General features: G+C 39.3%; 2 protein-coding genes across 17 annotated transcripts in view; both read right to left on the bottom strand.

The window, feature by feature from the left end:
- Positions 1-19506, bottom strand: part of LOC113079414 (low-density lipoprotein receptor class A domain-containing protein 4-like) — a 47270-nt gene extending 27764 nt beyond the window's left edge. The window contains exons 1-3 of the mRNA XM_026251682.1: positions 19304-19506; positions 7943-8423; positions 235-375 (exon numbers count right to left, since the gene is read on the bottom strand). Coding sequence (XP_026107467.1) covers positions 235-375; positions 7943-7982 — 181 coding nt within the window. The 5' untranslated portion in view covers positions 7983-8423; positions 19304-19506. The remainder of the gene's footprint in view (positions 1-234; positions 376-7942; positions 8424-19303) is intronic.
- Positions 19507-22321: 2815 nt separating this feature from the next.
- LOC113079404 (focal adhesion kinase 1-like) overlaps positions 22322-24956 on the bottom strand; it is a 50794-nt gene continuing 48159 nt past the window's right edge. For 12 of the 16 annotated variants that reach the window (XM_026251671.1, XM_026251668.1, XM_026251673.1 and 9 more), the window contains 4 exons: positions 24368-24376; positions 23597-23752; positions 23203-23283; positions 22322-23109 (listed from right to left, as the gene is read on the bottom strand). In XM_026251671.1, coding sequence (XP_026107456.1) covers positions 22897-23109; positions 23203-23283; positions 23597-23752; positions 24368-24376 — 459 coding nt within the window. In that variant the 3' untranslated portion in view covers positions 22322-22896. The remainder of the gene's footprint in view (positions 23110-23202; positions 23284-23596; positions 23753-24367; positions 24377-24956) is intronic. The other 4 variants (XM_026251658.1, XM_026251661.1, XM_026251667.1 and 1 more) reach the window with 1 other exon arrangement.

Genomic DNA, 24956 nt, shown 5'->3' with positions numbered 1-24956 from the left:
TACTCACACACACACACACACACACACACACACTCTCTCCACACTTCAGCGTGCAGAGAGACCACTTAACAATTGTCTCACACTCACACCTAACAGGTGGCTTTGATACAAACGCCTCAGGAATTCAGAGGAGAACTGACCAATAAGAAGCAAGAAAAAATCCTGCTGACTTCAGAACCAGAACACAGACACAGATCTGAGTCTGGTGCAGCAATGTTAGAGAGATGGACTCACAGCTGAAGATGGCAGATGCAGGATGCTGGGTGGAGAGGGGACAGTGCTCCTCATCACTGTTGTCTCCACAGTGGTTGAGTTGATCACAGACCTGCGAGCCCAGGTTCAGACATCTGCCGTTAGTGCACAGGAATCTGCACTCTAGAAACAAACACAGAAAACCGCAATCACTCGCTTTCAGATAGGTTAATCAATAACAATCAGGGTCAGTCTCTGTTTTCACACCTGCTGCATCAGGGCTAGTCAAATTTCCATCTTTGGTTTGTTCTGGACCTTGTGAAAGGAAACTTATAACTAGAAAAAAAAAAAGTTTGAGCTAAGTGGATTTAAATGAAACTCTGTTCAAAGGTTTGGGGTGATTAAGATTTAAGAAATTCATACTTTTAATCAGCAAGGATGCATTAAATTGATCACAAGTGACAGTATAGAAGACTTGTCACAAAAAAATATTCAATTAAATCAAAATATTATGAGAATAAATGTACCACAGTTTTCAGAAAAATAATAACCAGTACATCCGTTTTCAATATTGATAATAAAAAGAAAGTTTCTCCAGCACCAAACGAGCATATCAGAATTATTTCTGAAGGATCATGAGATTAAAGACTGGAGTAATGGCTATTGAAAATTCAACATGGCATCACAGAAGTACATTTTAAAATGCATTTTAATGCATCCTTCACTGCTAAAACAACATACTACCACAACAAAATTAACAACTGTTGTGACACTCGGACACTCTTCAAAACTTTCTCTTCTCTTCTTAATCTGCCTCCACCTCCTCCTCCTCCTCCTCCTCCTCCATCGACTCTTTCATCTGATGACTTTGCAGTTTTCTTCACAAATAAAACAAGAACCATCAGTGTCCAATTCTCCACACCGCAGACTGAGGATGACTTCACAACGACTAATGCACACTCTCCCTCCTCCTTCTCTTCACTCTCGGAGATGGACTTTCCAAACTTATCCTGTCCAATCATCCTACTACTTGTCCACTTGATCCGATCCCCACTCACCTCCTTCAAGCAATTTCTTCTTCAGTCATACCTTCACTTACTGACATTATCAACTCCTCTCTTCACTCTGGAACATTTCCCTCAGCATTTAAGCAGGCTTAAGAAACCATCTCTAAATCCAGCACTTCTAGAAAACTACAGACCGGTATCCCTTCTTCCATTCTTTGCAAAGACACTTGAGCGAGCTGTGTTCAACCAGCTTTCTATGTTCCTTGTACAGAACAACCTCTTGGACAGCAACCAATCTGGCTTCAAAAGCGACCACTCAACTAAGACTGCCCTGCTCTCGGTTACTGAAGACCCGTGACTGGCAACAGCAGCTTCAAAATCCTCAGTACTCATCTTGCTGGACGTGTCTGCTGCTTTTGACACCGTTAAATCACCAATTCTCATGTCCACCCTCAGAAAGATGGGCATCTATGGAACCGCACTCCTGTGAATTAAGTCCTACCTCTCCGATAGATCCTTCAGGGTCTCTTGGAGGGGTGAAGTTTCTAAGTCAAAACAACTTGCTACTGGGGTTTCTCAAGGCTCAGTACTTGGACCACTTCTCTTCTCCATCTACATGATGTCATTAGGATGTGTCATTCAGAAGCACAGCTTTTCATATCATAGTGTCTCTGTAGCTTAATTGGTAGAGCATTGCGTTATGAAGCGCAAGGTTGGGGGTTCGATTCCCCGTGAACACATGATAGGTAAAAATTTAAAGCCTGAATGCGCTGTAAGTTGCTTTGGATAAAAGCGTCTGCTAAATGCATAAATGCAAATCACTGCTACGCTGATGACACTCAACTCTACTTCTCATTCCAACCAGATGACCCAACAGTAGTTGCTAGCATTTCAGCCTGTCTGAGTGACATTTCTATCTAAGGGGAAGTCGTGGCCTAATGGTTAGAGGGTTGGACTCCCAATCGAAGGGTTGTGGGTTCTAGTCTCGGGCCGGATGGAATTGTGGGTGGGGGGAGTGCATGTACAGTTCTCTCTCCACCTTCAATACCATGACTTAGGTGCCCTTGAGCAAGGCATCGAACCCCAACTGCTCCCCGGGCGCCGCAGCATAAATGGCTGCCCACTGCTCCGGGTGTGTGCTCACAGTGTGTGTGTGTGTGTTCACTGCTCTGTGTGTGTGCATTTCGGATGGGTTAAATGCAGAGCACAAATTCTGAGTATGGGTCACCATACTTGGCTGAATGTCACTTCACTTAATGAATGACCATAACCTTCAGCTCAACCTTACTAAGACAGAACTGCTGGTGGTTCCAGCTAACCCATTGTTTCATCACAACTTCTCTATACAGCTGGGTTCGTCAACCATAACTCCTTCTAGGACAGCCAGAAACCTAGGAGTTGTGATGGATCATCAGTTAAGCTTCACAAACCATATCGCTACAACGACCCGGTCCTGCAGATTTGCCTTATACAACATTAGGAAGATTAGACCCTTCCTGTCAGAGCAAGCCACCCAACTTCTTGTCCAAGCTCTTGTTCTCTCCAGACTAGACTATTGTTATGCTCTCCTGACGGGCCTTCCTGCATGTACTATCAAGCCTCTGCAACTGATCCAGAATGCAGCAGCAAGGGTGGTCTTCAATGAACCAAAAAAAGCCTCATCAGGTTACACTGGCTACCAGTAGCCACTCGCATCAGATTCAAGGTACTGATGCTTGCCTTCAAGATGATCACTGGCATGGCACCAACATACCTAAACTCACTAGTTCAATCTAATGTGCCCTCCAGAAGTTTGTGCTCGGCAAGTGAACGACGCCTAGTGGTGCCATCCCAGAGAAGTTTAAAATCACTCTCACAGACCTTTTCCTGGACTGTGCCCAGCTGGTGGAATGACCAACCAATCTAAAATCAACCATCTGAGACTTTACTCATTTTCAAAAAAAACATCTAAAGACTCGTCTGTTTCGCCAGCACTTAACCAACTAGTACTAGCACTTACCTTTTCTTCTCTATCATATTCAAAAATATTAAAAAATGATTCCTGGCTATAGAGCATCACAGTCCCGCTGGTGCCGGAAGTAAAAATTCAATGCAATTTCTGCATTGACATTTGGGGTATAAGCCATAAAAACGTAACCATACATGGTAGACTTAAAACCAGCTACGGCTGTACTAAGCGATAGTATATGTTCATATAAACGCAAAAGGATCATGGGGCACTAACCTCGTTTTGACATAAATGCCTTTTATTCGCAATGTCTTGGCTAAGTACTTCATTACCCACAATCCTGAACAATCCCACAATCCCACAGTGATGCATCTGATTGGTGGAGCTCTTGTAACCGTCTGGTTAAACCCCGCGAAGGTCCGTGAAGACTGAAGATCATTAATAATAAAATAAAATAAAATAAAAACCTGTGTTGCGTTTTTGCACAGTAGACTTATCAGTACAATCATGATCTCCTTGGCTGCCATGAGAGTTTTGCAGGGAGGTTGGTAACTTAGCTAGGCTACTGTAGTCTTCATATGGTATGAGTCATATCAAGCATTTTATAATGCCACTGTCAAAACAATATTTAGCCTGGGCATACCTTTTTGTGCATTTACTGAACATTTGTGTAATGGCAACGACATGTGTTGATGACTGAGTGGTGATTTCAGTACAAAGCACTGCACCATGTTAATGCTGACGTTATTGTTAACCACTTTCAAACACGCACACAATATATAAAATACACTATGATAAATATAAAAATCAATACACAATACCTATATAAAACACTATTTATTTACATGATTGTAAATTCACTACATTCACTATATCAAATAAAATTCACTGGAGGAAAAAGTTCGCGCAGGGGGCCGTCATCAGATTTGGAAATCGCTCAAAATGCTCGTTCGCGGTTGTGGCTTCAGTCGAATTCAATGAGGCGCGGTGGTTTATGGGATGAGTAGTTCCTGCGCTCGAAATGAAAATATTTACAGTCTTGTACCTTTGACTTTTTTTTTTGATTTTCTCTTAATTTTTTCACTCGAAATGATATGTTATATGCTTATGAGTTCAGCCGTAGCTGGTTATACTCACACATGCTCTAAAACTCTTTAGATATGGATTTTTCCGAAAGTCAATAGGAGAAATGAATGGGAAATTTACTTCCGGCACAAGAGCTCTCTCGGGCTGTGGGCAGGACTGTGATGCTCTATGTGTTCTGTACTAGACTAACTGAGACTTGTCATGGCACTTGTATACTGTTTTTGTTCTCTTGTTGGTCTGATTGCTTCTATTGTTTTCATTTGTAAGTCGCATAGGATAAAAGTGTCTGCTAAATGATGAAATGTTAAAATATATTTAAAAAAAAAAAAGTAGCTTTGGTAAGCATAAGAGACTTTCAACAACATTTCAATAACAATTTTTTTTACATATATAGATATATACACAGAACACACACGCACACACAATGCATCTTCTACAGATCATTTGGTTTACAATGACAACAAAAATGCAAGATGACAGTGCTAGTTGTCAAGTTCTGCAGCAAAGTTTATTTAATGAAAAATATATATATATACCATATGTGAGATCCTGATTTACAGCTGGGTCCGTTTCCACCTGATTCTCAGACCCTAAATTGCCAAACCTGGATGATCCTACTATTGGACATTGTTCCATGAAGAACTTCAAAACAACTAAAACACCAGGACATCCTGTGAGTGTGAGCATCTGAAAGTGCTCAGGTGCAGGAGTTTGTGGGATAGTTTCACTGGGCCAAAAACTTTGCAGAGATTTGTGGATCTCAGGTGGTGATGATCCACTACATGTAGGTCACTGGTTTTTATAAATGATCTTAAAATAAGTGTTCCTGCAAGCATGCTTTTAGAGAAACTCAACATTGACCTGATACCGGTGGATATTCAGCTTTATGGAAGACTCTTCACTATACAGCTTTAAATAAAGACCAGAATGCAATGGAAACCAGAGAGTGATGACACTAGCACTATAAACATCTTGACTATGTGAGGAGAAGGTGCTAGACAATACCAAAGCACACCCATGCGATCTCTCACAAGGTGTGGTGCAGCCCGATGTGATTTTTAAAATTTTATGATAATCTTTAGACAAACAAATCAGCAGTTCTTTGCCCTACTTACACCTTAACATAACACGAGACACAATGAGACAATCCAATATTCACCTGCACAAAGGCAACAGCACAAAGCAGCAAGACACAAGACACAAGATGACAAGACTAGAAGAGGGGACAAAATAAGAAACAAGAGCAAAAGAAGAGAAGCAGATGAGACAAGAAAATGGGAAGAAGAGGGAACAAACTAGATGAGAAGAAAGGAGACAAAATTAAGATATATTGGACAAAAGAGGCCAGAAGAATAGAAGAGGAGAAGATGAGATTGGAAGTAGATGACAAGAAGATGGGAAAAGATGAGAGGAGATGAGCAAAAAGGAGAGAAGAAGAGACATCAGTCAAGAAGATAAGAGAAGAGATTAGTCAAGATGAGATAAGAGATAAAACAAGAATGAGAAGAGAAGGAAGAAAAAGAAACAGAGGAGAAAAGAAGAATGGAGACAAGAGATGAAAAACAAACAGAAGAAGAGAAGATGCAAGAACAGAGATTAAAGTGGTCCTATTATGCTTTTTCAACTTTAGTTAGTCTGTTGTTACTGTTTGAGCATAAAAACGATTTGCAAAGTTACAAAGCTCAAAGTCCACTTCAAAAGAAGATATTTTACGTAACAGAAATCACTTAAAAAAAAAAAACTACTACGAACCAGTCGTTTGGACTACAGCGCATATGTTCCGGGATTTGTGACATCACAATTACTGACGAATGGGACGAGACCTGGCTGAGCTGCACTAGAGAAGGCAACGAGTGTTATCACAATGTCGGAGACATGCTAGCTTTCCTAAGGCAGACGAACTTAGAATGGTTACAATCATCTGGGTTTAAAATCGCACTGAAATTGATTTGATTTTGAAGCAACAAATACTGAAGCTTGCAGCAGGTGGTTATGGTAAGGGGCATGACATTTCTCGACAAGGTGCCAAATGCTGCCAATCACAACACACACTGGCCCGGCTGACCAATCACAGCACATTTTGTATTTCAGAAGGCGGGCCTTTATTTGATACAGGGACTATTCGAGCTGTTCATGCCAGACTGGGGAGAAAGGTGCTGTAATAACTGAAATGTGTGAAAAATAATGTGTTTTTCCAACCCTCTATGGGCACCTTGGCAATTTAATTGCCACTGGCTCACCAGACTGATGATATACAAGTTTGTAAAATAAATTATTTCAAATAAATTAAAGTACACTCTTAACATCAGTCTATCAAGCATTGTAATATGATAATAAAAAAAAATTATTTAGCAAATTATTTAATGATAGAACTTTAATAATTAGATTTAAAACTTGATAACCATGTTTGAATGCATATTATTAATTTTAACTGGACTGGTGGTGGTGCTTTCTTTGGTAATTCAGTGTTTCTGTTAAAAAAGAAATACTGATAATATAATAATGATGTGAATTCAACTGATAAGAACAATATAAAACGCAAAGGATTAATGAGCTACTGGATTCATAAATATTAATCAGGTTGTTTGCGTTTGCTCGAACTGATTTGCTTTAATAAAAACAGGAACGATAATAGGTGAGCGCCAGCCAATGAGATTATCATTAGTTCCGCAAACTTCCGCTAAACCCAGTAGTTCTTAAACGCTGAAGAATTCCAAAAGTAACACCGTTATTTTGACAGAAAAATACAACAAAGTATATAGTTTACATACAGTGCATCAACTGTCTCTTTCACTTCGTGTGTGTGAGAGACAAAGCGACAGTGAGTCGTACGCCTTCACACAAGAGTTATGGTACGTCAAATACAGGTGCACTGCGTATCCATCGAGATGAACTAAAAAATATCACAGATCACTTGATGGAGAGTGAAACTCTGAAGCGCTCAGTCACAGTGTTCAGCAAGTGAAAATATATATGTGCCAAACTTATACTATCCTCGCACTGTAAAGGGTTGTTTTCAAACAACCTAGTATGAGAGCCTGTTCTAGTACACCCCAAAAACGAAATCAAGAATATGTAAAACAGCATAATAGGACCCCTTTAAATGAGAAAGAATTATTTAAAACCAGACAAAAGAGAAGACAAGAAGAGACAAGACAAAGACAAGAGGAGAGAAGAGATTCAACAATAAGAGAAGATGAGAAGTAGATAAGAAACGAGAACAGCGTATGAAAAAAAATACTAAAAAGGGAAAAGTTGAAGAGATGAGACAAGAAGAGAAGAAAAGAGAAGGGAAGACACAAGAAAAGAAGTTCAGGGTCATTATATTATGTCAGTAAAGTAGCACATTTCTCCAAGTCCCGTCTGCAGTGCACTAGACTGTCAAACTGTGGTTTAGTACACAACCCAGCTTCCACTGCCCTCCACCCATCTCGCACTTTCTCTGCATTCCATTCCAGGCAGGGGAGAGAAACACAGCCCGTCTTAGAAACGGAGCAGAGGAGTTTGGGAAGGGGGGGTGGGGTGAGTGAGAAAGGGGCTTTGAATATTAGCACACACACAAAACCATCATGAGTTTGTAAAGCACAACATGACCCTCCTCATGAGCATAATCTGCACCACTGGCATGAATCATTAAACTCACATTTATGCCAACAGATTATCCCGCTTCATTCCAACACTGAGGTTATAATTGTGATCCTGTGCTCACCTGTGAAAGCATTGGTGGCCGGTAGGTCAGCCTCCTGCATACTGCTCCAGCCGCTCGGCCCGTATGAGTGTGATTGTGCACCCAGGTTATTGGCTCCGTTTGCCTGAGGGCTCCTGGGGGCCAAACAGCCACCGTGCTGCCATTCTCATCTCATAAGTCCATGGCTCCGGCCGCTGCCCTTCACAAAAGAGCAAATAAACTAAGAAAGGTGGAGGGGGGCTAAAAAGTTTTAGTGAGACTAGGGCTCTATTCAGCAGGAACCAGAGCACCGATTATCCTCCCAGCCAGAGCCAGCCAGCCATAGCTGTGTGAGCGAGCGAGGAAAGATCCAGACAGGTACTTGATTCAGAGAAGATGTTTGATAGCTGATACTGGGAGGGAATGTGTAGTTTCTGCCGCTCGTCCTGGGTGGATAAACTCTTCTCAGCGTAGCAGCGTGCTAATCAATTCGCCCAACCTCATTCTTCAGACCGCAAGCTCACTGAGAGAGACAGAGAGAAAATCAGTTGAGTGGCTGAAGTGCATGCAAGCAAAAATTTACTTGTAGAACTCACTTACAAAAGGTTCCTATAGTTTCTTCTAAAGCTGCTTTTACTGGAGTAATTACAACGTGAAATCGTGTTTAGGAATTGACAATGAATCAATTAATGATTCACTGGGTTGATTTGATTCACTTGATTCAATTCAAATGGAGTAAATAAAAAAAAAAAATATTTTTGAAATAGAAATCGCTTGTGACATTATAAATGTATTTACATTTAAATAAATGTATTTTAATTTTTATCAAATCAATGCATCCTAGCTAAAAAAAAAGGAGTATAATTTTTTTTTTATTTACATTAATTTCTTTAAAAAACAAAAGTATACTGACTTCCGATTTTCAATTTTCAAACTAATAATAATAATAAAAAAAAAAACAATATCAAAGTACCTACTAATACTAACTCTGTATCTATTTTTTTTCTAAGCCACCATACCACCGTAGTTGTACAGTTATCTAAGATCCTGTCTGATCTGGCAGACAAGTTTCGAGACAGATATAATAAAAAGACAGACTCGACACAATCGTAAAACGGGTGTTTTATTAAGCAAAAATTTGAAACAGCAGGGGTTCAACACATGAACATTTTACGATCTTACGGCAGATCTTTACCAGCAACAAAACATCAAGTTCCTGTGAAGAGATGCACATTAGCATCTACAATCCCCAGCAGGAGCGTCAGCCTTTAATGACTGTTACATAACACACTAGAACACTTTACTGAAAACTGAGTTATCACAAGCCACAGCTAATGTTTCTGTGGCTTAATATCATCGATTTAAAGTCTCAAAAAAAAACAACAACAACTCCATTTTCATTTGGAGAAGACTAGAGCATACGACGATGCATTGTGTGTCCTCAGACAACCTTTAAAGCCCTCCGACATCCCAGTGGACGCCGCGCTGAGCCCAGACTGCCGACCACACATCGGCTGTTACTTAGAAACACGGCAAGCCCTCACCTCGTCTGACCCCTGCCGCATGCCACACAGCGAGAGCACGGATCCATCACACAATAAATAATATTCCACACACGCGAAACAGGAGAACACCATCCAAATCAAACAAAGACTGAAACACACACACACAGTCAACTGAGGTCATTTCAGGACACTACTACGGCCATCACAGTCACAGATAAAACAGAAAACAGATTTGCCAGATGTTTAAATGTACTTTTCTTCATTGTTATCTCTTTGTTCTTCCATGTTTCCCTTTCCTAAGTGCTTGTCCTTTCGAGAGAGTGAACAAACCACGTATCTATGGCTTAGTTCAGACTAAGGATATGAAAGAATATATTAACTGACTTTAAAATATTCTCACATATACTGACCAAATTTACAATTCTATTCTTTAAATAAAACTTATACATAAATATAAAATGTAAAATTTATAGAAAATGTACCAGAATTAAATCTATTAGCACTGGAAACTTAATGCCAATTTATTATTTTCAAATTTTTATAATTCAGTATAAAGTCATAATTTTTTTCATGCGATGATGACTGCTAATAATTGCAGATATTAAAATTCAATACTATTTTGTCTAAGTATAAAATAAAGCACTAAAATCTGACATTTAAATACTACAGGTGAATTTAGAAGTCACAATATTATAATGTACAGTCATGGCCTCACATGCAATTTTGGATCTGTGGCAAGGCAACTCCCCAGATCTCAATCCTATAAAAAACCTATGGTCACTCCTCAAAAGGCGAGTGGACAAGCAGAAGCCCACAAGTTGTGATCAACTCGGAGAACTAATAAGGCAAGAATAGATCTAGATCAGACAGCATTTGGGCCAGAAGCTAATATCCAGTATGCCAGAGCCAGTCTAAGAGGTTATGAAGAACAATGGCCACCACTGTAAATATTAACTAATTATATTTTCTTGCCAATAAAAGCCATGAAAACTTGAAATGAAATGCTTATCATTGTTTTTCAGTATACCATAGAAATGTGAAAAAGTAATCTACAAATACTGAAGCAGCAAACTTTTGGCCATTATTAAATACATTAATTTTTGAGATTTGGTAAAGATTATATTTTCATGAAGTTATTAGTGTTTTTATATTCTGGTATAGGTATATACAATAATGGACAAACAGCCGATAGACATAAAAAAAAAAGTAAAAAAAAAAAAAAAAAGACAGAACCGATAAGCCACCAATATATAATTGGAAAATATTATTTTTTTACTTGCAAGAATTTCATCGGTGTTGGCATTATGTTAGCGCTATAAACATGATTGACTTCAAGAAAACACATGTGATTGGTTCCTGAAAAAAAAAAAAAAAAAAAACCATCATGTGATAAAATATCCCTGGAATTTTGAGTTGTTCTTTTGGTAAAGACATTCTTTACATTTCAGAGATTGAAGTTCAGAGGAATGTTGGTCTATCACTATGTGGGTCTTTCTTCTGTGACAATGTACTGTAGAATTTTTTTATTTAAAGTTGGGGGGGGGGGGATTTGTGGCCAACAAAAATGACAGAAAAACATTGTCAGGTTAGACAGGATGTCTTACCCCATAAAGTAAAATTCCCATTATTGTCGGATTTTCCTTCGATAAATGCCTGCTAAAATCTTCTCTGTTTCTGTCGGTCTGTGTAATGTGATCTCAGCAGGGGGGTCCGTCTCTTTCTCACTCTCTGTGTCTGGTTAAATCATGATGAAGCTCTTAGGAACAACTATTCACTGAACTGATTCATCCAGCCAGACTTAAACATTATAACAGCCCATCTCATTAATCATCACAAAAAAAAAAAAAAAAAAGACTAATAGCTGCTACCTTGTCTGTCAGTCGGTCTCAAAAGAAACCCCAACAAAGTGATTAAGACTCCGGCGTGGAACAGTGGGGTTTTATATCAGCCGAAATTTGTGTAATTGGCAACAATAAGCAGTTGACCGTACATAATCTAACTCATTACCATATAAAATACAATGACATTGAAATATTTAATTATCTTACTCATAGATTACTTTTATACCTTCTGCTAAAGAACAAGTCCATTACAACACATGGTTAAGCAAACAGAAAAAAACCCATCCACAAAAGGAACAGCCACCCTGTTCAAGCTGAGCAGTTTATGAGACAGATTTACAGTGGTTTCCTGTCTGTGTCCTAAGATTACCTGACAACCAGGATCTGCAGGTTAACAAATGATGACTCAGATCAGCCGTCAGGGTTAGTAAGTTTAATAAGTGCATGTGTGTGTGTGAGAGAGAGAGAGAGAGAGAGAACCAGTCATGTTTAAGTTTTAGTCCCACCCAACTTAGACCCTGAGAACGAGGGTCTGCAACCTTTTTTGGTCAACAACCTATTTTAGGTCATAAAATCAACACCTCTTGTGAGAGAACTACAGGATAACACTCCATTCTTAAGAGTAACAACATTTTATTATTTAGTCCATTTCATTATTAATTCTGTAGTAAGAAACAAATAATACATTTTCTTCTGATACCAAAAAGTGCCATTTAAATAGCTTTTTTAGTCTTAAATGCAGTATAAATTCAGTAAAACAATAAAAAATAAAAAAAATTAATTTTCACTAAAAAGAACCAACTCATTGGTTCTAGAATTGGACTTAACTGATTGTGCTTTATGTTTTTTTTTTTTTACTAAATAGACTCATTTATTCTGGATTTCTGCTACACTTGTTGTGTTGGAAAAAAGAAAAAAAAGAACTGATTCATAAGAATCAAATCAATCTGCACTATTTGCTTTTGATTTACTAAAAATAACTGATTCATCTGAGTAAAGTGTTTGAGAAACAGAAATCTGATTCACAAAAAAAAAAAAAAAAAAATTAATTAATTAATTCTAACAGGTAATTCATTAGGGAATCAGACTACAGTGATAATCCAGTGATAGTGTTGCGCAGCCACTGTACTTCACATGACATTATACCCGTGTCAGTGTAAAAATAAAACAAATAGAAAGACTTGTGTAGAGGTCTGGTGTCCGGCTTTAAAAAAAAGTTTTTTTTTTTTTTTTTTTTTCACGGTCTTAAGTACCGTGAAGATTAGGCAAATAGTGATGCACGTCTGCGCACATTTCTCAATACAAAGTATGCACATTTCGGACTGGCATCCTCGGTAGTTCGGACTTTGAGAGTTTGACTCAGGAGTGTGATCTCCCGCAGACGGGACGACACAAGTCCCGTAATTCTGCAAACAGCAGCGTACTTGATAACATCAGTCCGCTCGCCTCGGCTACTGCAATTTTCCCTCACTGTATATTTACAATTAGATGAAATATGATATCAAACAGCACTGCCTCCTTTCGTTTTAATTTAAACATAATAACAGCTGCAGAAATGTAGTTCAGGGAAATGTGTATATAATCCTACATCCAGTGAAACAAAACTATTATAATCAAACAATATTGCCTCTTTTTATTTTCAGTTTAAGATAATATTTTAATTGCATAAACATCAACTATTACCTGTTAGATTTATCCAAAATGTATTATATTTTATGATTAACCAATAAAAAGACATCAGAGCCAGCAGCACAGGTCTAACCGAGTCGAGATTGCTCATCGCGTGAAGCTGATCGTCTACAAAATCATCGAAACATTTTTAAATAGGTGCGGTCTTCATAAATAAACCGCAGATTTGAGTTTTAAACAACTACATTCTCGCCTGAATGACCTTTAAGACTACAACTCATGACACAATAACAGTAATATTTTGAAAATGATCTGAATAAATTATGGCTGAAATCACAATGCTGCGTGAACTCAACCAATCAGCATGTTTAGCGCACAAGTCCCGCTCCTGAAAGATCAGGACCTCTGAAAAAGTACTACCTCGCCAGCAGGGACTTTGAGCAATTTTTTTTAACCCGGAACTTAATTTAAATCCTGGTTCCTGCGGTGGAAACACACGGAGTACCAGTCCAAAACCCCTAGTTCTTGGGTAAAGTTCCAGCAGTGGAAACGCGGCTAGACATATGACAACCTGCCTGTCTGCACAGTGTCAGGACGGATGTGGTTTCGACAGCCTATCATTATCAGTACAACAGTACCTGCATTCCTCTTTCTTCTGACAGTCTCGATTACTTTATTGTGATCACTGTATGTTTTTTGGTCTTGTTTGCCCTTAGCAGTAATCTGAGGGACTGCACTTAATCCCACCTCGTGTATCTCGGCCCACCTCTCTTAAGTGAACAGTTTATTTAGCTTAATCCTGCACTGCCAACAAGAAAATATGTGGTATGTATGAAAGTCGGTTTTATGCAAGATGCTGGAGATTTTGGTTGCCTTAGCAACAACGAATGAGATGACTTCCTTTCTGCACCCAAAAAGAAAAGTAATTACTCTTTAATATAATGCACTCAAGTGATCTGAAAACATTAATGGCTTTATTGATCAGGTCAGGACTTACATTGACAAATGCATAATATGTTTTTTAGAGCAGAGATGAGATGCTAAATGAAGATAGGGCAAATAAAATCAATCAAATCTGGAGCCATGTGGGTGGGAAAGACAAAATCAATCTGTCCTCCAAAAACTGTATTGTTCAGAAAGCACAGGCACACACACACACACACACCAAAACTGAAACACAGACCGCAAACAAACACGAGCTTTTGAAGTGAACATCTAATCAGTTTCAGGATCTATCCTCTCAGCCAATCAATCGACAGCCCTCTTGGACTCCGCCCACAGTGTCTAGACAGCCAGACCTTTGCTACTCTACTGCATTCTGCAGCGGTGCACACTGCAGAGGTCACGGAGGTCAAGTCTAGCATAGCATGAGCTGAAACCAGACACTTGTTCTCAAGAGGTTCTCACTGCCATCCATTCCAACACTGATTAAATCTGTTGATAAGTGCCCTGATTTATGAAACATCACCACTTTCATGTTTCGAATCCGATGATTCGAAACAAGTTTGTACACGTAACTGTGGTTGATATTAAACTAGTCATTTCCTCAAAATGACACGGACAACCGTTCTGTCTGACTCTGCTAGGTTGAAATGACGCGTGACCTTCTTCCAGACTTGTGAAGGGTGATTTAGCCGACTAGAAATGCTGTAAATAATTAGAGTCCTAAAAGTTTGTGTATGCGATGTCCTCTAGAAGAGCTGATGTCAAAGTCAAGCTGCAGCACAAGAGAGAGAAAATGAATGTGCGTGAGAGGGAGAGAGACAGAGAGCTTGGTGCAGAGTGCTGCAGTGTCCTGTATCAGAACAGAGATCAGCTTTGAAGCATTAGAGAGAGAACGAGACATTACAGGACTCGAACCCCCACTACAGCATCAATGGCTTTCTAGCTCACATCTCAATCTCCATTAAAGGGTAAATGTAAATATACTTGGAATGATAATAATACAGTATGTACTCAAATGACAGCAATGATTGATCATAAAAGCATAGTTGATTGAATTGATTTTTTTACCGACATTAAAATACAGCGACAACTAGCCAATGTACAAATGTGCCAAAAGTGACCTCATTGTTCATATGATTATGTTGCCATTTTTGACGGAAAAACAATATTTCTGACAGATGGAGATCACAACAGACACAGTAGTCCTTCATCCAATCGAGACTTACAGAAAAACTTCTGACGGGAGTTCTTCAAAACACATTTAAACTCCAGAAGCATTCATAATTAAGAATTACCAATTATTTTTGGTTCATCCCTAATTCTATAGAATTGATGATAATGAATAAGTCAGAAATAATTGTTTACATTATTTAACACTATAGTCTTGGGCAGCTCATAATATGATTCCTCTAAATTATTGACGGTGATTTGTCCATCCCCATGAATGGGTTTTTGGTTAAATAAAGTCGGTTTATTCTACAACATAAAATACATCAGCAATACCACTTTGTGATTTTTAAGGTTTTACTTGCCTGGAAAAAGCCAGTTGCTAACAAGTTGCTAAATGAGACTGCAAAGGTTATCGGGGGAAATTAAATGTCAGCACACTGAACCAGTAAATTCATCTAACTAGTCCGCTTTTAAAACCTTGTTGTGTTTATATCTCACAAAGTATTCAAACGAAAACTGTGACATAGCATACCGATATACATCTAGGTTTATACCAGTGTTGTGCCTGTTATGTGCAATTCACTTTCAATCTATTGCTATACAGTAGATGTGTTACTTTGTACACTCTCCATATCACAGTCCTGCAAAGATGCCAGAAAATGTACTTGCGATTGCTGTTTTGGAGCTAAACATAAGAGGGCAGATGCATTTTAGATCTAACAGGATGCCACTCGGGGTGTACTGCAGATGTTGTCTGCAGCAAAAGCCAAAAAAAGTCCAAAAATAAAGTAAAAAGGCAAGTTAAGCTCTGCAATGACTGCACAAGCTGAGCGGTAGTTAGTGTCTTTATCTCTGCTCCGCTAGGACCGCAGTCTGTCTCCCACCACAGGATGCCAACCAGGGACCCCAACCCTATCAGACCATCTCTGCTATATGCCTCTGTTCTGAGATTAACCATAGGGATCGTCTCAGGACTTTGAGAGACCATCCATCTGAACCCAGAAAGTGCAAAACATCAGTTAGACAAAAACAGAGGATTTGCACTCGACCGATTTATGCAAAATAAGGATTATTTTAAAACAACGGAGACTAAGCAGTGAACACATTGATGGCGTGACCTTTTCCATGGTCTGATCCATAAGTGTCCAGCTGTGATCGCTGCCTGAGAGCCGCGTCATTTTCTCTCCGGTCTAAGTGTGTTCTGAGGGGGTACAAGTAATTTAAGGATCCTCCTGGGCATCCTTTTCTTTTAACACTGATCTGGGTCCAGTTCTGCAGCGTGTCAGACAATGACAGACAGCAGGGTATGCAGAACGACAGCTGATCCCGGTTCAGCGTGTGTGCGGCTCCTACCCAAAGCCCTTATGCCACCTGACGTTTCAGTGCCAGAGGCCAGATGATGTGGTTCGCAGCGAGACAGGAAGCTTGGCGTACGATGACTCCGCGTCAGACAGACGGCTCTCAGTGAGACAGGAAGCTTTCTTCCCACAAGCAGTGAGTGTTCCGGTCTGGAGTGGGCTCCTATCCCAGCTCTTAGCCTCAAATCGCTCACACACCAACACGACAGAACTCGATTTACTGCGTTTCACCAATACAATATTCTTGGACCACTATGCAACAAAATACTTTTTTTTTTATTATTATTACATAAATATACAGGCTTATATTATGCATCTTCTTTAAAGGGATACTCAACCCCAAAATGAAAATTTTGTCATTAATCGCTTACCCCCATGACGTTCCAAACCCTTAAAAGCTAAAATTTAAGATAATTTGGATGAAAACCGTAAGGCCTGTGACTGTCCCATAGACCGCCAAGTATGTTACACTGTCAATGTCCAGAAAAGTATGAAATCATCAATCTGCCATCAGTGGCTCAACGTAATGTTATGAAGTAACGACAATACTTTTTGTACGAGAAAACAAATAACGACTTTATTCGTACAGCTCAGAATCGTCAAAATGGCACTACTGTGACGTGGGGATAAAAAGAGAAGAGGAATTGTTGAATAAAGAATTATTTAGGTTTACTTTGTGTACAAAAAGTATTGTGGTAACTTCATAACGTTACGGTTGAACCGCAGATGGACTATTTTGACAATGCTTTTCATACTTTTCTGGACCTGTAATTTACTTGGCAATCTATGGGACAGTCTCAAGCCGCCTGGTTTTCATCCAAAATATCTTGAATTATGTTCTGAAGACGGTAAGCGATTAATGACAAAAATTTCATTTTGGGGTGGAGTAACCCTTTGACAAAAACCATGTCAATCAAAATAAATTATAATTGTTGCATATTGATAAATCTCTCAAAAAAGCAATAATTAAAAAAATATATATATATAATATATATATATATAAATAAATAAAAAATACAAGGAACAAGTACTTAAGATTTTGCCCATTTGTGGTTGTCACTCAGCAAGCCTGCTGGGTAATTTGAGAAGTCTGTGGCCAACAGAGTAAGTTTTGTGTAAGCAAACAGGTGCTGATGCACCGTAAGTCCTGTTTAGCTTCTATCACGCTTCGGACCAATTTATCATTCTACAGTCCCTGAGCTCCATGCGCCTCCACGACTCACTGTTACACTTGGCCCGATGCCGCTGCAGATCCATCAGCCGACACTCTGACACACCTCGCTGTCTGCCTGGAGCGGATGACATCACAGCTGGGACACGAGCTCATTTTCAGGAGTGGAAAGTGTCCTTCTGTGTCGATAAACGTCATTCAGGGGTAACGCAGAGGAACGGCTCACATTCATGAGCACAGAATGAACATGAGGCAGTGAACCTTGGAGCCAAGCGGGGCAGAGTCGATGACTGAATGCTACAGACGACAAGTTAGGAGTGAAATAAGCGTCAGATGCCTCCAAGCAACAATAAAGGCTCTGTCAGACTCTATCATGCAGCGTATGTATGACACAATCATGCCTGTGTCTCTCAACTGGGCCAGAACCTGCAGCGCACAGGAAAGGACACAAGTGGAGTCGAAAACTGGGCCGAACACTAGTCACGACAGACACTAGCAGCACACCAAGTCTGGACAGGGTCAGCTGACAGCTATACACACAACCACACTCCGCTTCTCAGTCCCAGACATAAACAATTAACAACCAATAAATAAAGCCAGGATAATAGGATTTTAATCGCTTTGGACATTGCTGACATTATTAAGAAACAAATTCAAACATTTCACTTCTTGTTACACAAATTAAGATCATTTTCAGACTTTTTGGAGCTCAAAAGTGACATCAGGAAGTAAATATCAAAGCCTTAATTAAATTAATTATGAAAATGACTTAAAATTACCATCCATTAAACTCAAGTCCTGCAGAATAAATTAATGCATTATTAAATCTGACAGAAATACTGTGGTGAGCTGAAGAATATATGAATTTATGAATTAATATACTTTTACATTCATTACTGAAAAACTTGATTCTGATGAGTCGACTCGATTATGCATAACTGAAAGCTACATTGGTTATTTGAGCACTTTTCATGGCAACATACCAGTGCTTCTTTCATTGTGTTACTCAAAATGGCTAATATCACTATAATAAAATATGCATTTAAACATATTAACTTATACACAAATTTTTTTATGTGCGTGTATACACGCATACTAATAATTCTTATAGTAACAAACAAGCTATAATTTTTTAGCTAAATATGTAAGTAAATATATACAGTAGTTAAAAAGTATAAGAGTCCACTGAAAAAAGTAACCACTGCATGTATTTAATTACGTACAATATATCAGAATGCTCTAAAAGTATAAACTGAAAATCGATAAAGACTTATTTATAAATAAATGTTACATTAATTATTTGACATTAACTAAAAAAAAAAATAGTGTTTTTATAGTAGTATTTACCAAATAATCACAGAACTTGGTAATTAGCTGATTATAGGAGAAAAAAGAAGAAAGTTCACGCTGTCTGGCCTAAAATGAGCCCTATTATGTCTGAATGAAGAACTGGGTTACATTCAGGGTCCCGTTAAAGCAGCCGGCTGCGGTCTCTGTTAACCCAAGACCACTTCTCCCTAATATTACTGCCGATAAACGATCTGATCGAAGCATATAAACATGTCAGTCTATAGTCTTAACTTGCAGCACGGCCCGACTATAGGCTTGTAGTTGTCGGGCTAAATATGAAGTCGGAGGGTCCTAACAACTTTTTGTGCCCCAGACTAAACCCGCTACGCTTCTCTCTCCATGAGCAGGGTCACTGGCACAGCTGGCATCACGCACCCATCTGATGCCATCTGCACAAAAACCAGACAAACCCGAAGAGAAAACCAGCTCCTTACCTCTGCAGAGTGGAATCAGGAAATGGCACTGTGAGTCCGCGGAGAGCAGAAGCCCGAGCCGCGCTTGCTGTGATCCGGCGGAGATGACCTGGATTTCACCGCCAGCCTCGACAGCTTAAAAATAATCAGGAGCACGGGGCGAGTGAAGCCAGAGGCAGGAAAACACACTCACTGATGGAGCACAGACGAACAGCTTTTAAAATAAGAGGCTCACCGCAAGCGCGCGATACAAATCTTCAAAATAAGAGTTTCATGAACACCCCCCCCCCCCTTTTTACTACACTGACTGTAAAATTAGATCTTATGTTCAGTTTAAATGTCTTAAAAGTTTACAATTAATTATTTTCATTCTTTTGCTTATGTTTTTATACGTCCGAACTGGATTTAGTCGTTCTCTTATCTTGAAGCCTGTTAAGTGCATTCATATGCCGCCACCTACCGGAATGTTTTGGTAGGTAATGCATAAAGTCACAGTTTTACTCATTGAGCAGTATTGTATTTTTAAAACACAGTTTCTAGTTTTCCCAAAAGACACAAAATTATATACTACCAAAATAAAACTTTTTTCATTATATAGATAGGTGTTAACCTATATACTTGGTGTTATGATTCTGTATTTTCTCACTGATTAAACAATATACTGGCACGAGTGATGTTACTACAGTATTTGTTAATATTTTGAATAGCTCCATTTGTATATCAGTTTTAGCAACATTTCTAATGTTAATTTCCTAAGTTTTTGAATATTCCAAAAGTATTTAAGTTACTGAAAACAGTTTGAACAGTTTCAGTTAACTATAGCTACAATGGCTTCAATCACCATTAATAAGTGTATTTTGGTTAAGCCTCCATTATTCCATTTTTAAATAATGATGACACTGTCCTCATCTGTAATTGGCATGCATAGTTTCTCCCAGCTGTGCAGAAATACTAAGCAGAGCATTGGACAGTCACTTGCAGAAAACACGGCATGGGGAAAACAAAACAAAACAAAACAAAGACAAAAATCATGTGGCACCACTACATCACAATACTGTTTAAAAAAAATCCCCTCTTGGCTAAGATATAGGCCGTTTAGAAAACCAGAAACTAGTTTCACCCAGCTTGTCAGGAACGAGTGATTGATAAGTGTTGTAAATGTGGAACATAGAACAAATATTTTATGTGGAGCACATCATTAAGATTTTTGTAAATATATTCATACAGATATGATGAGCAGATAGTTTGGTTTATGTACTGTATATATTAGGGGTGTAACGATACGCGTATTCGTATTGAACCGTTCGGTACGACGCTTTCGGTTCGGTACGCGGTACGCATTATGCATACCGAACGGTTCGTTGGACTAATTAATTATATTTGGAAAAAAAAAAGAGAAATATAATGATATGCGTTCAACAAGGTAGCCCAATAACCCAAACGACGTAACAGGCAACGCCCCTGACACTCCCGAAGAAGAAAAAAACACCAACTTATGTTTATGTTAGGCTACTCAGCAGGCGCTCGCTCACTCAGTACGCGCTGAAGGCTCGTTGCAAAATAGCCAATGCGTTTAACAGACTAGAAAAAGAAGATGACTCTCAAACATATTGTTTGAGATGCATGATTCCATCTATGAGCTGCTCGATCAGAGTGACATGAGAGCCCCTCCTTAGAACATTATTTGTAAATCCATGTTATGGTAAGTGTGCACGTGAAGTCTTTGCACACTTTCTGAAATCCACACTGTGGTAAGTTTGCACACTACACTAGTGCTCTGCATTCTTTCTAAAATCCTATATAGTGAGGGCTTCGCGCGGTTGCTTCATTGCTTTAAAAAAACAAAAACACCAGCGTGAATACTTGAAACATGTCAACTCATTTACGCCGACATCACCTTATTGTGTCAGTATCTGGGAAAAGACGAAAAAAAGGAGAAACATGCACGCAACAAACTATGCCTGCAGCATTAGACACCAGTATTATAGCTTACAGGGAATCCAAAGTGCACCCAAACACCAGACCTGTTGGTTATTTTAGGATCTTATATTTCTGGTCTGTTAAATGCATTAGACATTTTGCAATGAGCCTTCAGCGCGTGCTGAGTGAGCGAGCGCCTTAGGGTCCGTTCACATATCGCTCCTAAAAACGCGTGGAAAACGCTAAGCACGTCTTTCTCCTCCTTTCCAAAGCGCTCGGGCAGAAGCGCTCATGAGGCGTCTGTCTTTGCTAAGCAACTTTGTGACGTGCTCTCTCCATGAGACGCGGAAATTTCAGCAAAGGATAAATGGATTTGCAGCTCTAAAAATCGCTTGCAGTAGCTCTGCTACTAAATTTATTTCAAAATTGCAATCCATATACAACTATGATCAGCTGTTCCTTCATCTTGGCTGAGTTTTCAACGTTGTTATGGGAAAGGATGAAGCTGATTGGTTAGTTCTTGTCACATGACCCGCGGTGCGCTTGCGGCATTCTGAAAAGTTGAGATGTTTTTGCATTTTGCTGTATCTAAAACGTACCGAACCGAACCGTGACATCAGTGTATCGTATCGAACCGAACCGTGAATTTTGTGAACCGTTACACCCCTAGTATATATATATATATATATATATATATATATATATATATATATATATATATATATATATATATTAACTGAAATTGGGACCTTATGAAATAGCTTATGTGCACAACTTTCAAGTCTTTTTGAAAAATAGCTTATGTGCACAACTTTCTTTCAAGTCTTTTTTAAAAAGGAAGACTACTGTAGATATATAGACTGTTGTAGATATACACACACACACACACGCACTCACGCACGCACGCACACACACATACACAGGCACACAATAGGAAATCAACATCCACACAGGAAAAACTGCACTCATCCTTTCACAAAATCCGTAAGAATATTTAACCCATATAAGCTGACATTTTCTACACCTAACAAATCTGTAACACACTTCTATGTTTAATCATAATCTCTTCTTTTCATCATCTTTTCAAACCAGGAAACAGACTCCAACACTCATTTTTTATTCAGTCATAGCTTTATTTAACCTCTAGGTGGCACAAGGCCCAAATATACAACGCTGTCCCTCTTAGTCCTGGGGAGAAGCGTGAGAGTCCGAAAAGCAAAACCAGACTCTTCAAACCCAGATTTTGCTAATCCAGACTCTACTCAAGTTCTACTGTGCAAAACGGAGTCTCAACTTCTACGGTTCTAGAGCCAGAACCCGATCTAGATTTGTGTGGTCTAGATTTGTGTGGTCTGGCTGTGGAGCTTGGGCTTGCCGATGAAACACAGACATACTAGATACAGTGTAAGAGTGTCTGTTTTCCTCCAGATATGTTTAAAGCTCATAGCAGAGCTCAGAATCGTCCTCTCAGGGTCTAGTCTCGAAGAGACCAGTCGTGATGAGTCTGGTCTGGTCCAGCTCATCTGTGTAACAAATCCAGAGCCTTCCTCACAGCACCCGTGGTCTACCATGCAGGTTAAACGTGAGGGTCAGTGAGTAGTGAAGGGGGCCCATGAGACTCCATTAGTGTTCAAGTCTGTGCTGGTGTATTGGTCCAGGGCATCACGTCACGTCATCATATCCTCTAGTGGGGCTTAATGCGGCCGTGTCTGGCCCAACATCTTCAGCCTGGCCTGGTCAATCACATCTAGAAGGTTCTTGGCATCTACGGCAAGTGCGTGTGCAGCTGTTAGCATCTGTTTCTTATAGTCCTGCTGCAGGCTGGTCATGACGTATTGCTGGGCTAACTTCATCTTATTGATCAACTCTGCCAGGTCTGAATTTAGCAGCTTTTGAGCCATTTCGATCTACAGATGAAGTACAATAGTAACAGTTAGCCGAGCTGGCAGGAAGAACGTTGAGGACAAGAGTATTTGGTGTTCATTTGTAAATGCGTTTACCTCTCTGCGCGTGTGAGCTGGTAGTAAAGGTATGGTCTCATCCACAGTGGCCAGCAGTGTTCTCAGTGCTAATCCCACTTCCTGAAACACACAGTTTCATGTTGAAAATGTTGAAATTTGAGATTCACTGAATATCTCCACCTCCACTGTGGCTCTCAAATCAAACTTGTCTGATGCTGTGATATTTAGTTATAGGTAGTGTTATATTAGTGTTATTTATATACTATAATAGAATGTATTCATATTTTGAATGAACTTTTTTGCAGTTTTAAATTTTTATTTTAGTTTTAGTAATTTTGTTATGCACTTATTATTATTAGCTTTATACACACACACACACACACACACACACACACACACACACACACACACACACACACAAACACACACATACCTTCACCATGGGCACGTATTCTTCAGGGGGAGCTGGCTGGATCTTACTGGACATCTCAATCACAGCCTTCACCAGCCCGGTCACATTTTCATAGACCTTATCGTTGGAGCGATCCAAGTTAGCTGTTGGGGGTGGGTTGATCTCCTGTGGCTGAATCTAAAAACAGATACAAAGTAACAATCTTTAAAATGCTGCATTACTGAAGATTATTGAATTCCAAGTATAAGCATATAATGTTGCTATCTATAAACAAGGGATTTAGTATGAAGGTTGTATGTTACAGGACATAAGTGATGATGAAATGAAGAGGTGTGTGTTATGGAACCGATTTCATGTTTAACACTAGATGGCAGCACAGGCAACTACTGGAGACCATTCACCACCTACAGTACTGAGCTGATTTTAATAAAAAACTTGATATGATGAGAAAAAGTAGTAGTTCCCCATGTTAAATATAAAAAGAGATCAAGGAAATATTTTAGTGTAAATTTTAACACTATATAGAACTCAATATACTGTATACAATATACCCACCAGAATGATCCAAAGTCTCCACTTGATTGCACTACAAGCGCTAGCATTAGCTAAAATCACTGCTGATTTAATAAGCAAAGGACGTGCACAGTGGCTCTAGATCTACACAGCTCATGTAATTCAGTTTAGTGGATAACGAAGTTATGATTCTCAATGATATGGTTGCGTAATGACATGGTTAAAAAGGGGGCACAAACACAGACAGGAACATAACACTGAGTCTACAGGTGGTCTTACCCTCCAGGGCTAGCAGTGCAAGAACAGTGCAACAGAGGAAGGGCAGAGTCACAGAACAAGAGAATAGTGTGCAGAGAGAGAGAGAGAGAGAGAGAGAGAGAAAGAGAGAGAGAGAGAGAGATTAAAAAAAAACTTTACATATACATGCTGTAGAGATAGAAAAAGAAAACAGCTAGAAGTTATGTCATCATTGTGTGTGCAAGTCAATATATTTTTGAATCCTGGCTGTGATATATTTTAGCGGTTTAAAAATTCCCCAACCCAAGTTGTTGTTTTAACAGAAAATACGAGACAAAATCAGCACAAGAAAGAAAACCACACTCGTCGAGCGTTATTATGGGACCATAAATGTTTTCTACTGACCAAACATGGCCACAGGTAAAACTCCTAAAAACCATAAAATTGCAAAGCAGACCGCAATTATATGTGCATTGTTCCTAATTATATTTTCCATTCTGCATTGCATTTCTGCTGTTGCTTGCGAGGACCCCTGCACGCTGACCCACAGCATCAGGAAAACCCGCTGGAATGGAAACTGCCAGGTTCTTGGTGTGCAGGGATCTTTTTATGAGAGTCCCTGCAGAGCAAT

This window comes from Carassius auratus, unplaced genomic scaffold, assembly GCF_003368295.1.
Source record: "Carassius auratus strain Wakin unplaced genomic scaffold, ASM336829v1 scaf_tig00027954, whole genome shotgun sequence".
Lineage (NCBI taxonomy): Eukaryota > Metazoa > Chordata > Actinopteri > Cypriniformes > Cyprinidae > Carassius > Carassius auratus.
This window is presented reverse-complemented; position numbering and strand designations above follow the sequence as displayed.